This window comes from Hippocampus bargibanti, linkage group LG14 (genome assembly GCF_051943395.1).
Source record: "Hippocampus bargibanti isolate YZ-2025 linkage group LG14, ASM5194339v1, whole genome shotgun sequence".
Classification (NCBI taxonomy): domain Eukaryota; kingdom Metazoa; phylum Chordata; class Actinopteri; order Syngnathiformes; family Syngnathidae; genus Hippocampus; species Hippocampus bargibanti.
The window spans coordinates 3,391,805-3,403,670 of NC_142747.1; the positions used below are offsets into that span (position 1 = coordinate 3,391,805).

At 43.6% G+C, this 11,866-nt stretch overlaps 1 protein-coding gene across 2 annotated transcripts; it reads right to left on the reverse strand.

Moving 5' to 3' along the window:
- Nucleotides 1–2,987: 2,987 nt before the first annotated feature.
- Nucleotides 2,988–10,224, reverse strand: kcnj13 (potassium inwardly rectifying channel subfamily J member 13). 2 transcript variants are annotated; one of them, XM_089013830.1, is made up of 3 exons: nt 10,094–10,224; nt 5,294–5,824; nt 2,988–4,004 (listed from the first exon to the last, which is right to left on the reverse strand). In XM_089013830.1, exons 2-3 carry the CDS (start codon nt 5,808–5,810, stop codon nt 3,430–3,432), a joined length of 1,092 nt encoding a protein of 363 aa, XP_088869956.1. In that variant the 5' UTR covers nt 5,811–5,824; nt 10,094–10,224; the 3' UTR covers nt 2,988–3,429. The 2 variants fall into 2 exon arrangements, with proteins under 2 accessions (XP_088869956.1, XP_088869957.1); XM_089013831.1 differs by lacking the exon at nt 10,094–10,224 and having other exon boundaries at nt 5,294–6,203.
- Nucleotides 10,225–11,866: the final 1,642 nt, after the last annotated feature.

An 11,866-nucleotide genomic window follows, 5' to 3' on the forward strand; every position in this document is an offset into this window, starting at 1 on the left:
GTGTTAAATCTGCCTCCCGTGCATGTTTTTGGAATGTGGGAGGAAACCGGAGAACCCAGAGAAAACCCACGCAGGTCAAAGTGCGGTTTGAACTCATCACCTCTGCACTGCGAGGTCGATGCGCTAATCACTGGGCTACTGGGCTGCCCTGTTCATTAAATTAAAAAAAAATATAAACATACAATTAAAGATAGTAAAATATTTCATGACTGAAAATTGGCTAAAAGTTTACCATATTTTCCGGTGTATAAGGGGCAGCATAGTATAGTATGATCTAAGACAATGATCTGTCTTTTCAACCCTTTTCCATACTTTAGGTCAGGGGTCGGGAATCTATGGCTTGCGAGCCATATATGGCTCTTTTGATGATTGCATATGGCTCGCCGATAAATATTACATATTATAATACATATTGTCATTTTTTTCATCGTTCATTTCACCTTGGGGCTGCAGTTGGCGGAAAGCGCAATTTTGATTGGATGACACTGACCTAGAATGTCCGAAAGCGCTATGTTGATTGGATGATAGTGGCCGTCATGTTGAAACAGGTAAACGTCCCTTTAAATGAGCCCAACTTGTGCACTTCAGCCTGAATGCACCGTAGCATTAGAGGAGAGAAAATGTTCTGATTCTAATTTGCAATGAAACAATACCATCGATGAAACAGTCGAATGTCAGTGACATTTTAACAAGCCCCATGTTAACGTTCGCATCGACATACTTCTGCGAGAAGTAGATTGCAGATAGCAAGTGTGGAAGCTTATGAGCCGTGTGCAGGCTAGCTAGCAGTAACTTTGCCTCTGGACCGGCAAATTGAATTTCATTCCGATCGTTTTCTTGGATTTTTACCAAACACGAGGAACGGAAAACATCCATGTTAACGGTGAGTACTATCACAAAGTTATTTTAAATAATACATTCTGATATTTTGTTGAAAAGTGGCCGCGCGTGCACGTGTGTGTGCGCGCGCGCCCGCACGTGACCACTTGTATGTGCGCGCGCGCGTGCGTGTGGCTCTCGCTGAAAAACATTTCTAAATATTTTACTTTTATGGCTCTCTTAGTCAAAAAGGTTCCCGACCCCTGCTTTAGGTGCTCCCTCAATGATTTAAAAAAGTTTTCCAAATACATATCATGTATCATGTCAACTTATACTTTGTTCGCCGTATTTTATAGTTTTTTTTTAATCATTTCAAATAATGTAGTACAACTTTTATCCTGGAAAAAAAATAATTGTGAAGCAATCTTCCAATGAGCATTTTTGCTCCAATCCAGTTGGTCTCAACTGCTGGTTGCCAACGACAATGCTACGATTGTCATGGCAAACCAGCAAAAGTCATCCTCAATCATGTATTTTTTTTTATCGCTGCGTACGGTCGGATTGATAAAAGCATAACGTGCGCATGCAAGGGTAAACTGACTGCATTTCTGCTTGTGTTTGCGTTTTTTTTAATCTTTTGAAATAATGTATGGCGTACAACAACTTTTATATAGGAATTGTCATCATTATATGGGGCAGCTATTAGCCAACGTTGACAGGCATGCAAATAGAACCGTATTTTCCGGTGTATAAGGTACACCCCCAAGGAATTGTGTATTTTCAAACTTTTTCCATATATAAAGCGCACTAGGTGTATAAGGGGCACCTTCAAAGAATGAAAAAATGCTTCCAAATATAATATAGAAATATAAAGCTTTCCAAATATAAGGCGCTACAGTAGAGGTTGATGTTATACACTGTTTCTTCGACAGGGGTTGATGGAGTCAGTGAGTGCTGACAGTCGTTGCGAGACCTGTAGTGTATCAATATGACTTCACATATAAGCCGCACTGGCGTATAAGGCGCAGGGTCATCTTTGGAAGAAAATCAAGGCTTTTGAGTGCAAAATACGGTAACATGTCCGACTCCCAATTGTGAGCTTTGGGGGTAGTCTTTGCTCCTGCCTTCATTTTGTATCTTGACAACTATTTTCTCCCACGTGTTTGCCTCAACACCACAGAGGGGCAGCATTGCTATTCGGTGTTAAAATTGAGTTCACCCCACCCCCTTCACTCCTCCTTCAACCCCCATTTCAAGTTAAAGTATATCACCTGCAGTTTAAGATTTGGTTTTTTGCTCCTCGCCCCCCCTCGCCCCCAAAAAGGTCTCCCTTCCATCAGGTTTGTTTCGAAAATATTTATTTCTCATAATGTACACTGTACAAAGGCAGCACCACAACAAGTGAGACGGGTGGCGTGACATGTCAAGCATGCTAATCATATGTGGTGGCGTGTTCCTTTTCATTCAGATCAAACGTTTCAAAAGCTTTCATTGACCAAAGATCGATTATGTCGCAATTCTTGATCATCCCCATGGCGATACAACCGCCAATGATGAGAACGCAGAAGACAAAAAAAGAACATTTGATAAATAAATATGATGACTCAAGTGATGATTTGTGCAATTGATTTTTCCAAATTAAAAGTACTCTTCTACAAATCAGTCAGTTAGTTGTCAGTACAAATTAGTCAGGTGTCAGTACTTGTTCATTAGTTTCTCTGTTGGAACACGTCAGACAGATAAAAAACCGCCATTGTGAATTGATTGTAGCGTTATCCAAACCACACATTTCTTCAGTCAACCTTGAACACTCTCCACTTAAACCCAGGCTGCCATGTTTCCCTGATCACATGATCCAGGATTTTTGGTCAAACAAGATCAGTATTGATCTTGATTGTCTGTGTAAGCTCTCAGTTGTACAGGAGTGGTTCATCGATGAAAAGGTTTCTTCAGCCGTCATTTGTACCTCTCGAAGGTGTCGGACGATTCTCTCATCCGAAAAGCTTTGTCAGCGAACTACAGTTGTCCTGGTAGCACCTAATGGACAGAGGTGGCAGTGCCAGACCTCTGCTTTGATAGCTCCCTGCTCTAAGGTTGGGGGGGGGGGGGGCAGTGGACTACTCCCTGAAGCTAATCGGATTACTTCTGTTTTAATTTCTGTCTGAAGTTCTGTCTAACTACAATGTGACCCGCGGCAAAAAAATGACTAACACCCTTGTATTGCAGTATTAGATGATGTTCATCCATAGCAGAAAGATGAGTTGAAAGTGCGGCTGGCTTAACATTTGTGAGATCTGAGGTCTGAATCTTGGCTCAGTTCTTCCAATGGCCCGCATGGCTTTTCTCCAGGTTACGCACTGTCAAAACTGGATGGATTTAAATCGGAATTGGGCCCGCAGAGTGAATAAAAAGAGCCAGACCCCTCAGGGATCATCTGGGATCATTCTCTGCCAACAGATTAAATGATTAAGAACTACAAATGATTCAACCAACACAAAGTGTAATTTTCCCAAGTGGTCTACTTTCCAGCTGACAAAATCCCATTAGATCCAGATCTAGCCTCCAAACAAACTGCCCTTTAGTCCCAGTGTAACCTCCTCTCCAGTATCCTTATTCCATCCTGTCACTACCGTCACCGTTGATCTGCACCACGCAGTCCTTATCCTGAGGGTCCTTGGAGTGCATGGTGTCAAAGTGATGGTTGCTCATCACAAACCTTCCGCAGGCATCCAGGCCCAGGGCCGGTGTGAAGCAACGATCAAACTGGATTTCCTGGCGCAAGTAGGAGGTCCTCTTCTGGCAGGTGTCCCCCGTTCCCTCCTGCGAGGCTGACAGGAACACCACCAGTTCAAAATGGTTGGATTTGCCTTCGCGCAGGGCAGGGTAAAGAGCACTGCGGCGGTCCAGGGGATGGTAAAAAGTCAGTGGGAAAATGAAGAAGGGGCAGGGATGCTGGCCCAGGTGGTCCACGTAGAAGTCCAGGGCGGTTTGGTGCAGGGGCTGGCCTTCGCGCTCCTCGTAGAGCACGGCACTCACCTTCACGTCGACCAGAGGCCGCCGCAGCAAGTTTGTGGCCCGTAACAAGAGGCAAGTTTGACCCTGGTGCTGGCCTACCAAACCCTGGTGGCTGAACTGGATGGCTCCGGCTCGCTTCTGAGGACAAGAGATCTTGGCCACAAAGGCACCTGGCAGACAATTGAGAATCGGCGAATTACATTCTTCAAGACGACGCTTTTTAGGAAGCAAAGATATACTTTTGTTTGGGTTTTTGGGACACATTTCCTGAAAAGGTGGACCGATGTTATGATTGTAGTCCAGAAACTCTTCTCTGTAATGCAACTTTTCTGGTCAAAAGATTTTTTGGGACATTTTGAGACTTGCACATGATGGAATGGAAAAGTGATCTGGGAGGCAGAGAATTCAAGAGTTAAAGTTTTTTTTTAGACAGACACTCCCTTACTTGCGACCATTCAAGGTATGAAGAACGGTACATACGAAGATTTTTGTTGTAACATTTTACAGAGAATATATTTTATTCAATGTTTATTTTTGAGTGCATACCAATACAGGTTACTCATCTTCTTTTGTATATAAATATAAGCCTTAAACGAGCCTTATACAATCCTTAAATATACATATATAAGCCTTAAACATACTTTTATAATTCTTAAACATACACTACATACAAAATATAGCACTGAAGCAACTTCCGAACACATTCACCTTAGGAACGACCGGAACGTATCTTGTTCATAAGTTGGGGAGTGTCTGTATTGCCCTTTGAGTTCTTTTCCCTCTTAGTGTTCTTCTGCCATCTCAGGGTGATTATTCGCAGGAACCAATGTTCACCTTAAAACGGTTCAATATGTCCGACACTAATCGACATGCGCATTTGCCAACTAGTGGTGGACCGTCGGGACTAGCAAGCCCTTCTCTCATGGCCACAAAATATCCGGATCACAGACTGATGTCAATGATATTTTGTCCATCGATTCCAAATTGCCTTTCAGCTTCCTTTTGTGAGTTTTCCCCTGTTGCGCTGCTTCCAGATGTGTGTTTTCATATTTAATCAGTAAACCAATCACATTTTAGCCATTATTTATTACCAGGGTTAGAAATCTGCCCAGACGCCTTCACCATCAGTTCTGCGGGCTCTCTCTCATCAAATCAGTGGCGATCAAACTGTTGCTTGAAAGAATCCGATTCCAATTGGCAATGCCGAGGCCTTCTCGCAGGCCTTATTTCCTGGCAAACGCTACCCCCTAGTGAACTTGTAGTCAATCACACCACACTTTTTATATGAGTCGCCCCCATAGCTGCATTAAAGGTTGTATAGTCATCAAATAGGTGTTAACTCATTGACTGCCAGACGATGCGCAAAAATGTGTCCGCTCCAGTGCCAGGGCTTTTGTCATTTTCCCTCCAATTGCAGGCCAACCAGTGGAATTACAAGGGTGGAGGAAATGAAGTGTACCTGTGATGAAAGCTTCAAGCATGAGCCCGAGCAGCATCTGCACAGCCAGCAGCGCGATGGCACTTGGACAATCGCCGCTGGGGAACATGGTGCCGTAACCGATGGTGAGCTGCGTCTCCAGGGAAAAGGAAAACGCGGCGGCAAAGCTGGTGATGTGTTTCACGCACACCACATGCCCTTGCGGCGGGTCGTCGTGATCCGGCACATCCAAGTCTCCATTGACGTGAGCCAGCAAGTACCAAAGGCAAGCGAACAGCAGCCAATGGGCCACAAAAGAGGCACAAAAGGTCAAGAGAACCCATCGCCAGCGCAAAACCACCAACTGTCCCCACACGTCATGCAGGGCTAAGAGCCAGGCCCGGCTTGATGCTCCCAGCCATGAACCGGAGGGACACAGCGGGGGGCGAAGGGTACAGCGCCCATCTTTGGTGACGAGACGTTGCCTCTTTCCGGACGGCAGAAGACGGGATGAAAGTACTTTGTTGTCCGGAGCGCCACGATTGTGTTTGGTTGTCATCTTTGCAAATCCTGCTAGAAATGGAAACAAAAAAGCTACAATGAAATCCTTCAACCCAAGGGTGTCAAAGTCATTGGAGCCACATTGGCGTTCCGGTTTCCTCTCAGGGGGGCCGTTGTGAATTTGGGGAAGCCATTAAAATGGTTCATCCCTTTCACATAAGTCATACAGAACACACACCATATTCATGAATAACTAGTTTTCAAATCTGAAGTCAATACAATGCAATACAATAGACAGTGATGAACCATCAAGGCCTGCAAAGCCTTCTTACTCGCCTAAAAATATCTGAATCACGATCTGATCTGTAGATCTGCCTAGCACCCAGTGGGGCCCGCTAAACCACTGAGCTTCTTGAGTCCAGTTTGTCTTTAGAGCAGTGGTGGGCTGTCACGGCCTGCAAAGCCTTCACTGCTGCCTTAAAAATATCTGAATCATGATCTGATCTGTAGATGCTGCCTAGCACCCAGTAGAGGCCTCTTGAGACCAGTTTGTGTTTAGGGCCATGGTGGGCCGTCAAGGCCTGCAAAGCCTTCTCTTTGGCCTACACATACAGTAAAGTCTCGTTATATCGATATTCAAGGGAGTCCGAAAAAATATCGATATAACCGGGACTATCGATATATCCGACCCTATTTGCATGTAATTTTCTCCGTGTGTGCATAGAAATAGTATCGATATAACCGGGACTATCGATATATCCGATATCGATATAACGAGACTTTACTGTACTTAAATCACTGACTAATTAATTTTATTTTGCCCATGAATTCTTATGAAATAATTCCAAATTGTCTTTCAGCTTTGTTTCATTACTTTTCCCTTGTTGCGCTGCTTCCAGTGGGGGCCTCTTGAGACTAGTTTGTGTTCAGAGCAATGGTGGGCCGTTAAGGCCTGCAAAGCCTTCTCTTTGTCCTATAAATATTTAAATCGCTGACTAATTAATTCTATTTTGCCCATGAATTCTTATGAAATAATTCCAAATTGTCTTTCAGCTTTGTTTCATTACTTTTCCCTTGTTGCGCTGCTTCCAGATCTGTGTTTTTGTATTGAAGCATTTCACCAATCACATTTCAGCCATTATTTGTGACCAGGGTCGGAAATCGACCTGGACGCCTTCGGCTCTGCAGGCCCCGGAGCATCAAATGTGTCAATCAAACTGTTGCACTAACCAATCAGATTTTGAGTTGGCAACCCAAATGGGGTACCAACACCTTCTTGAAGGCGCTGGTCAACGTCAGACTTTTCATAAACTGTGATTAGCTAGTCACTAGATGTGGTTGCATGTGTACTGTTTTTTTATATATGGACATCATTAAGAAAGGTGGATCAGTTATAACATGGCTAATGGTACCCTCTAGTGGACTTGTCGTAAATCACACCACCCTCTTTTCAGTCTGAATTGATTCAGACGTAGCACTACTGAAGGCCTAGCAATGAAATCCACGGCCCGCCACTGCTGTAAGGTAATCAAAATCTTGAATTTTGAACGTCAGAATTTTCACAAACTATGATTGGCTAGTCAATAGCTCATTTTTTGCGGCGCGCCACATTGTAGTGAAGGTCCGATGGGCCAGATGTATATGTGACAAGCAGAGGGGTAGAGTCTTGTCCTCTCCAGAGTTTCTATTTCTATGTCAATATTGTTGCCAGGTGATTGGAGCAGTTCCCAGCTGGAAATTTGTCAGAGGAACACAGCGACATGCAGAGTAGGAATGTGTCTTTCATCTGCAGGGAGCTCTAAACGGAGCAACGACACAAATCCTAACAACCATTTCCCGAGTCCGCTCTTATTCTGCTCTTATAATTTCTCTTATTCCAAATACGTCTGTGTATGCTCTCAGTCGTACAGGAGTGGTCCATCGAAGAGAAGGTTTCTTCAGCCGTCATCTGTACAAATTTGAAGGTTTCGGACGTTTCGCCTCCTATCCAAGAGGCTTCGTCAGCGAACTAAAGTCTGACTGGTCGTATCGGCCCTATTTATATATCCCTAATGTCCAGACATGGCGGCGCCAGACACAGCTATGATAGGTCCCGACTCTCAGGTTGGGGGGAGCAGAGAACCACTCCCTGTGGCCCCACTGATTGTTCCTACATTCCTGACTGACGACTGGCCTATTTGCCCCACTCCCACCGGTATCAACTCATCAGCATTACGAATGTTGTGTAACCGGTTTTTCCTATGAACGATCCTAATTGAGGCCCACCAGACCGGTTTAATGAAGGATTTTGTTGTTTTATAAGAATCGCTTCTTTTACCCCCCTTTCAAACCATCTATGTTCTTTCGCTAAGATTTTAACCTCATTGTCGTCAAATGAGTGGTTGCTAGCTTTTAGGTGCAAATATACTGCCGATTGAGGCCCACTTGTATTATCCCTGCGATGTTGATAAAGACTTTTTTGAGAATTTGTTGAGTCTCCCCAATGTACTGCTCTTTACAATGTTTGCTTTTTTGATTGTTGCTGTGCTGATGACCATTTTGTGTTTGGGAGCCTTTTAGTGAGCGAGTTGCTTGTTCTGTAGCCACAAAGGGACATAAGTCTTCTTGTGCCGGTCCCAAGCCCGGATAAATACAGAGGATTGTGTCAGGAAGGGCATCCGACGTAAAAGCTGGTCCAAAACAAACATGCGTATCATACCTCTGAAGATGGAGGTTACTGATTCGCTGTGGCGACCCCTTGAAGGGAAAAGCCGAAAGGAAAAGAAGAAGACAATGTATTGAATAAACTACATGACTTTGTTTTTCATTCGGTAGCCTATCTTTTGGATGCACTAATTTTTGCCTTAACGTGTTTATCCGTTTGAAATAAGTAGGAATTTTGTGTTGCCAAAGGACTCTTTGTAATTTTTCAGAAACTCCTGCAATGTAAGGTACTCCTACTCCTCTCCTTTTTGTATCTTGAGAAATAGGCCAGTCGTCAGTCAGGAATGTAGGAACAATCAGTGGGGCCACACGGAGTGGTCCTCTGCTCCCCCCAACCTGAGAGTATGGACCTATCATAGCTGTGTCCGGCGCCGCCATGTCTGGACATTAGGGATATATAAATAGGGCCGATACGACCAGTCAGACTTTAGTTCGCTGACGAAGCCTCTTGGATAGGAGGTGAAACGTCCGAAACCTTCAAATTTGTGCAGATGACGGCTGAAGAAACCTTCTCATCTTATTCCAAATGTCCCCACTGTGGGACTATTAAACGCTTTCTGATTATGATTATTCACATTTAATTGGGATCTTAGGGTTCTGGTAGTGCTGGTAATTCATTGGACTGTATTTTCTGGTGTATGATGTGCACCCCTAATGAATGGTGTATTTTCAAACTTTTTCCATATATAAGGCACATCATACGATAAGGCAATGAATGAAAAAAGGTTTCCAAACATCAGATATAAATAGTTTTCCGAATATAGGGCGCACCATATTATGAGGCGCTACAGTAGAGGCTGGGGTTAAGCACTACTCTCCATATGACGGGAAATGGAGTCGGTTGCTGCTGACAATAGTTGTGAGACCTGTTGTGGCTCAATATGACTTCACATATAAGGCGCAGGGTCATCTATCCTATAAAAGAAATCCAAGATGGCGCCTAAGTAATCAGTTCTCACAACCTTTGCTTGACAAAATAAACAATGACAAACACCCTGGCACTGGAGTCAACACATTTTTTTGCACATCGCCTACCAGTCAATGAGTTCATCAGGTCGAATATGGGTCCAATTCTACGTCTGAATTAGTTTTCAACCCACAATCCACTTGAAATCAGTACTTATATGATATCTATGAACTACATCTACGTCCTATTTGTCCAAACGCCAGATAATGAAAGTGACAACCAAAACAAATAAAATGTGCAGTCAAAAACGCGCCAAGGCTGGCGGAAAACATACTCTATTCACACCCTCGTTAAAGTCATGACACAAGACTGAGCCCAGTCAGCCATTTCCCCGATTTCCAATCCTGGTCTGTAGACTTCGAAAAAATGGGATCCAATCACGAAATCGCAAAGCTTTGAGTCAAATTCCGCCTCTGATATATATAAATAAGTATTCATTCACAGAGGCCCTTTGAATTGTTTGAAATGTCAAAAATGTACCCAATATGTGTATACAGTATAACTTTATACCAGACAACAACGTATACAGTATATACAAACTATATATACCTTGTATGAGTAGACATTTGTCCTGCTAAAATTGAGTTCCAGGTTTTTTCCTCCAATTGACTCGACTGACCCACATCACAAGCAATCGTCCTGATACGAGAACCTTTTGCGAACCAACTCACCTCAATCTGCAGTCAGGGATGCAAAGGGGCCCGCTGACCTTTTCACCAATGAAGTGGTCTAGGGTCTGCCAAAGTGGGGGAATAAAAAAACATGAAACCAATCGCAATGCTGTAGTAGTTCCTTTGGCAGGACAGGTTATGAATCCCGGAGAAGTCGGGAGACAGACACTGTGTCACTAGTGAGAGTTTTTTTTTTTTTTTTTTTTGGGGGGGGGGGGGGTGTCCGCTGCAGCTGGAGTGAGCGCGACGACGCTCTCTCTGCAACTTCCAGCTCCAGCCCAAGAATGATTCAATTGGTCATGTTACTCTGCATGGAGCCTATTAGTGTTCCCAGAAGACAGGCGACAGAGGAATGGGGGGAGGGGGTTAAGAACAGCACCTTGTCATGATTGATTCAAAAAGTAACTTGTTGCTAGTTGCTGTCCTGCTGCTACATGGAAAAAAATGGGGAATGTGTCTGCGTGCATCGTATTCAAATACAGTGATACCTCAGCTTACGAACTTAATTGGTTCCCAGTAAATGTGTGTAAGGCAAAAAGTTCATCTGCCAAACATTTATTTCCCATAAGAAACCATTAAAAATGAGAATAATCCATTTCCAGGTCCCCATAAAACAGAATTTTCTACTGAATAAGCCTTAAAACTACAGAAAATATACCTTATTTTATGTATAATAAATAAACTATTGCATTGTAATTAAATAAATAAACTAGCTAGCTTTTAGCTATTGAGTTAACTTTCCATCTATTTGAGTTATTCCGGGTTGACTGAACGCTGGTGTGTGTGGCTGCCGCTGCTCACCCATAGCAAAAAAAACTTATCCCGTGACTGTAAAGTGTCCTTGAGAGTTTTTAAAGGCACTTAGAACTGAAATGTATTATTATTATTAAAGTCGTCTTATTGACTTTTGTGATGGTTGTTGATGTAGTTGCCTCTTGATGATATCCGAGTGAAGTTGCCGTGCTTTCTCTGTGATAATACTCACTCACACTGTCCCCTGCTTGCTGCTTTTCGTTAATCCAAATTAACAGAAATTTTCAACCTCTTCTATTGCCTGAGACCGTTGCTTAGACAACACAGAAACACCCTTAGCCACACGTAGCAATGGTCGACTTAGCATACTGGTCGTGGGACGCTAAGTCACACAAACGCACACCTCGTTCGTGTTTCTCGATGATCTCCTTCTTCCGCTCGACCATAATTTTTTTTGTGTCCTCTTCGGCTGAACACGAGCCTGTGGTGGGGTCTTTTTCCCATAATATGTGCCCAGTGTTCGACCATGTCATTTGGTGTTCTTACGCCAAAATCTAGTCTGCCAGCCACCGTGGCGCTGTGTAGTTAGGTTCGTTTGCCGAAAACTAGTACGTATGCCAATATTATATTCTCACAAATTTAATGTTCGTAAAGTGAAAAGTTCGTAAGTGAAAGTGTTCGTAAACTGAGGTATCACTGTAATTTTTACGCATGCTAATCTATCCCATTTTCAGAATCAGAATCATCTTTATTGGCTAAGTATGTATAACACACAAGGAATTTGTCTGCGGTAGAACACTGTAGCATATGTCACACTGCTACAGAATGTTGCGACATGTCAAAAAGCAGCGGTGACGTCACTGACCGCAGGTAGACTAACATGGTGGCACAATAAAGACGTTGACAAAGCAACTCTTCTCCTCTCATCACCGGACACCACTTTGGCGACGAAGATGGACTTCAACACAGCTCCCCTCGTTCCTCGCGCTCCCCAGTGAGCCACCAGTCCCGTGGTCCCGC